The following is a 5,107-nucleotide window of genomic DNA, read 5'->3' on the forward strand; positions in this document are numbered from 1 at the left end:
GAAATTAGTATTTTTATAAATGAAAATATCTTGGTTTTGTATTTTATCAAAATAAATTAAAATTATATATTTTACTCCTAAAATTTATTATTTAATGGGTATATTACTGAAATAGAGTGTTAAAAATATTTGTTATATACTTTTATTCACTTTTAAAGATAAAAGAGTAAATTAGTATCATTCAGAAATTTCAGTAATTTTTCAATCAAATGGTATTAATTATTCAGAATTCAGATTATTAACCATTCAGAAATTTTAATGATTCATAATAAATTATTCAGATTTAACAAATGACCCCTAAGTAATGCCGTGTTGCAAACAAAAATACATAAAGCTAACTATCATCATAGGATAAAAGAAAGCCGAACATTGCCAACAAAGTGATGGAATAGGTAGGTGATTGAGCTCTTGTACCGAGGTCATGAATTTGACTCCTGTGTGCGCGCGTGTGTAATCAATTAGAAATAAAAAAGAAAGCCCAACATTGCCAAGAAAAATGTAATATAAACAAGGAATGAAAATAACGGTAAAGAGTTTAAGATTTAACAGAAGAAAAGGGCATCTGGTTTACAACTTAAGCATAGACCTTTTCTAGAAAAGATAATAGTCATAGCCAATATACATCAATTTTTAAGGCGAAGGTTACTTTGTGCAACTCTAAGCTACACTATCCCTTCTAGAGAATTTGGACATTTCTAGCTAACCAGTAAGATGATTACTGATGATTACTGACCGAATAAAGTTCCTACATCTACTGTGGCTGAAGCTGATCCTGAAGAAAGTCTCGCATGTTCTTCACTATTCAAAACCCATGGTTTATGATTCAAATCCAACGAAGCATTGTTCGAGCTTCCGCCAAAAACGAAACCAAACTCACCAATAGGCAGCGAGTCATCAAATGTATCTAAGGCCGGAGGTTTAAAGTTTTGTGCTTGTGCTTGTTGGCTGCTTGAGTTGGTTGTATTTATATACCAATCAAAACCCATATCTGAACTACTAACATCCCCAAACTTGTTGGTTTGATTTTGTTGCTGAAAAACATTCTGCTGATTGTTTGAAGCATGGCTAGGCTGACTAAAGACTGGAGGCTCAGTAGGTACTGCATTTGCAAAGCTGTTTGTGACATGCAAGGACATTTGGGGTTGAGGTGAAACTGTTCCCGAGGACATCCCCCCCACATATGTGTTTTGAAATGGTGTTGGAGGTGGCGTAGCTGAATACACAAATACATTGCCTGTATTCGGCTGGGCTGACAACAGAGGTTGATCAGGGACTTGATTCAAAGAGGTGGTAGCCACTCTAGACTGAGAGAATAGACGAGGTTGTAGCTGAGAGTGAAAATCCATAAAATTTGAAGGCATGGGATGCATGTATGGCCGAGACATGTTTGAGTTCCCATTCATTTGAGCAGATATCATATTACTGCAGTTACCAGCATTCGGAACTCTAGAGTATATAGTAGATCCATACCCATTGAGTAATTGACCAGCTTTATGACTTGACGCTGAAGCGACCGCGGGGGTTCCTCTCCTTTTGAACATAGCAGTGGGGTGAACATTAAGTCGAGGGCCTAAACTTCCAACATTTTGACTTCCATTCCTTGCAAGAGCATTATTACCAGTGTTTCTTGACTGCAGTAATGCCAAACTCGTTTGCAGATTGTTCATAGGCGCTACATAGCTTTGGTCTCTGGTACTTGGCATGTTCATGGCTGCTGATCGGCTTGTCTGAATCAATGGCTGCCTTGGGACCTGACCCTGAAATGCCTGGTATTGTGTATATGTATTTGGTGCTGGCCTGGGCACCTGAGTCCAGGGTGTCTGGTATTGCATACTTGAAATTGTTGCTGGAATGGGCACCTGAGTTGGGGTTATGTTGTATTGCATTGATGCAGTCGGTGCCGGAGCTTGATTATTTTGAATCTGCTGCGGTAACATAGAAGTACTTTGAACTTCAGGAACAGGCACTGTACTTTGATGACTCTCTTTAACACTTCTTCTTTGTAGATTCCAGAAGTCCTCCCTTCCAGTGGCATGACAATGGTCGCCAATGGAAATGCCAGTTCCCCATTTGAGACATGGAGCCGGTGCATCACAAACATAACAGTGACACTGCAATAGAAAAAGGTCAAACTAAAGACGCAGAACATCCAATACAGAAAAAGAAGGCGCAATCACTAATATTGAAAAAGATATCATTACCTGGTTACAGTGTTGTTCATGAGGAGTAGATGTAAAAGGAAATTTAGCGCATTGATCTCGTGAGTGAGGATAGTCTCTACATGCCACCTACAATCCATTATATCATGCACCAAATAATTATAATGGTATTTGCATATGCAACTTATCTTAGAAAAACTAAATCAATATAAAACTCCAATAATTATATAAACAATCAGAGAAATGCCCTTGAGCGAAGCCATCAACTCGAAAGGCCATCATTCTAAAACAAAATTATAACTATTATTATCTAGAAAAATAAGAAGGATGTGAGATATTTAAGTCTGAACATGCAACTATCCAATATGTTTTTCACTTTAAATATTAATCGATGAAAATACCATACATAAATAAATTGTGAAAACACAGGATGCGTCTATATACAAGGGGATGCGTCTATATACAAGTCCAAGTGAAGAGCTGTAAGACTTTTAGGATTAAAACAAGATGTTAAACCAAAAAGGCGTAAATAAATGACAAAACCATAGCTGCTTTACGCCTTTACCACACCCCTGTGGATTTCATAATAATGCAGTTAAATAAACTTCTTCAACTTTTCTGTCAGACATTCACACTCTCTATTGCCGAAAACAATGTACAATCTATAGTTAATTTTAATCTAAAAACATTAATGTTTATTAAATTCTTTTTTCTGCAACAAAACTTATAACTGGAAAACAAAACTACATTGACATCCCTTGACCTTCACCTTAAATTAATTAACACTCGGAACACAACAAAATTCTCAAACAAAACAACACATTAGTAACCGATAAGCATATCAAACACAATTTAAATATCATCACCCCCCTGGCCTACACATTGGAATAATCGACACTCATAAGACTACTTAAAACTTTAACAAAACAAACACACATAAACATTTATACTAACAACACATAAACAAAACATAATTTTGACAAAAAAACGACAAATGTAGCGGTATACCTGCCCTGTCTCCCCAACAAAAACAAGCTCCTCCGAATCATCCCCCACCGCAACATTCTCAAATTTAACATCACCAGCCTTATCAGGATCACCATCCAAAATCACACAATCATCATCATCCTCCTCAACTTCTTTCCCACAATTCTCACTAGAATCATTTACACCACTACTTCCCACAAAACCAGCATTATACTCATTACATTTTTTTTCGATACAATCGATAACATCTTGTAACCATTTACCATCATCAGCTTCACCTACATTATCACCCACCTCTACATTTTTATCCCACCCCCCATCATCATCATCTCCACTCAAATCAAAAATCACACTTTGATCCATCAAGAATCACAAAATAACAAAAAAAACACAAAAGATTGCCTTTTAACACTTAAAAGTTAAAACTCAACCAAACTTAATCAAGATTCAAATGGGCCACTACAAAATTACATCTTTAGGGCTACTACACCAATTTTAACAAACCCCAGATAACATTCATCATGTGGGTTGTTTTTGTGTGTGGTTTTTGGGTGTTTCAGTGTGTGTTTGTTACTGTATGTTCTTGAAAGCTGGAGAGCGACATGTATACATACACAGTTAGAAACAAATGTATATATATCTGAATCTCGCCGAGAGAGAGGGGGAGAGAGACTATTAGTAAAAACCCAATTGAACTATGAGGGTTTTGATGTGGGAAATATGAAGAGGCGGTGGGGGTTTATATATGTATGTGCAGGTGTATCTATAGCTGTGTGCATTTAATATTATAGATACTGTGTTGGACCCACCACCTAAATCTTATTAATTTTTTGAAAGATATTGTAGAATATTGTGGTTTTAATGGGTAACGGCTTGACTTTTGTGAAAAAAGGTATGATTATAAATGTTTGGCGAAGTAGGTTATTAGTTAAAACTTAAATGTAGCAGTTTAAATTATTCTTTTGAAATTTGAACTTAAAAGTTACTATATAGTATAATTTTTTTTGTTCTAAACGGTATATATAATTTGAAAATAGATATTAACTACATGAGGTGAAAAAAATAATGTGATCATATTTTAATTTTTTATTTATTTTTGTTAATTAATGTAAATTTTATGATCTATTTTTATTTTGAATTTAATAAAATATTTTATTTAAAAGAAAATATAAATTAAAACGTTATCTCTTATAATTATTAACCACCTACGTTACATATTCCCAACTGTCACATTCAATAAATTTGAATTTTTGTTAATAAAATTCAAACGCGATCTCTTATAATTATTACGCCTACGTTATATCTCCCAACCGACTTATTCAATAATTCATTTAGAAGAGAAATAAATGTAAAATCTACTTTTGGCGTATTCGTTTGAATTTTGTGGAAAAAAAAGAGAAACGCCAAGCTGGAAAAGCATTCTTGTTATGGATAAAAAATTTTGATGTATTTATTACTAGGGTTCGTGAGTTTCGAACCTCGATTTGACTGCTATTATGTTTCGTGACTCGATCTGCCTTAACAAGATGTCTACGTACCTTACTGTATGCCAAGGATCAAATCAAAAACGTATTTCTGATTTGTGGGGTGAGACCACTTATATAGATGTTGGGTGTCCTTGAATTAGATTAGGGTTAGGAGACTTGGTGGACAAGTCTCATAGTTGGAATGGACTTTAGAGTCCTAGGAAGTAGAAAACTGATTCCTTATCGTATGAGATTTCTTGGAGGCCAATCTTCAAGGAATTGTGTCCTTATTCGGATTTTACTTATCACTGTTTTATTCCTTATTAATTAATTACGAAATTAATAATTATTCAGGCCTATCGGGTCTTCTTTATCCCATCATGCCTGATCAATGTGTTATCCTTCTTGGTCTGAATGTCATACATATGGCCTTTTTTTAATGGGCCTTGCACTCCTAGATGTAATTAAGGCAACATTAATGACGTGATTAAGGTT

The 5,107-nt window shown here is 35.0% G+C and overlaps 1 protein-coding gene across 1 annotated transcript; it reads right to left on the bottom strand.

Moving 5' to 3' along the window:
- Positions 1–532: 532 nt before the first annotated feature.
- LOC141689429 (uncharacterized) lies at positions 533–3,871 on the bottom strand. The gene is made up of 3 exons (XM_074493711.1): positions 3,168–3,871; positions 2,202–2,288; positions 533–2,111 (listed from the first exon to the last, which is right to left on the bottom strand). The coding sequence occupies exons 1-3, from the start codon at positions 3,507–3,509 to the stop codon at positions 726–728; spliced, it is 1,815 nt and encodes a 604-aa protein (XP_074349812.1). The 5' UTR covers positions 3,510–3,871; the 3' UTR covers positions 533–725.
- Positions 3,872–5,107: the final 1,236 nt, after the last annotated feature.

The sequence above is a fragment of the Apium graveolens genome, chromosome 10, assembly GCF_009905375.1.
Source record: "Apium graveolens cultivar Ventura chromosome 10, ASM990537v1, whole genome shotgun sequence".
Taxonomy (NCBI): Eukaryota; Viridiplantae; Streptophyta; class Magnoliopsida; order Apiales; family Apiaceae; genus Apium; species Apium graveolens.

What these genes read in the sequence shown, in the direction of transcription:
- LOC141689429 (XM_074493711.1), bottom strand. Translation starts at nt 3,509, where the DNA reads ATGGATCAAAGTGTGATTTTTGATTTGAGTGGAGATGATGATGATGGG. An exon ending in TTGTTGGGGAGACAGGGCAG is followed by an intron (nt 2,289 to 3,167) that starts GTATACCGCTAC and finishes AATGGATTGTAG; the next exon opens with GTGGCATGTAGAGACTATCC. An exon ending in ATGAACAACACTGTAACCAG is followed by an intron (nt 2,112 to 2,201) that starts GTAATGATATCT and finishes TTTCTATTGCAG; the next exon opens with TGTCACTGTTATGTTTGTGA.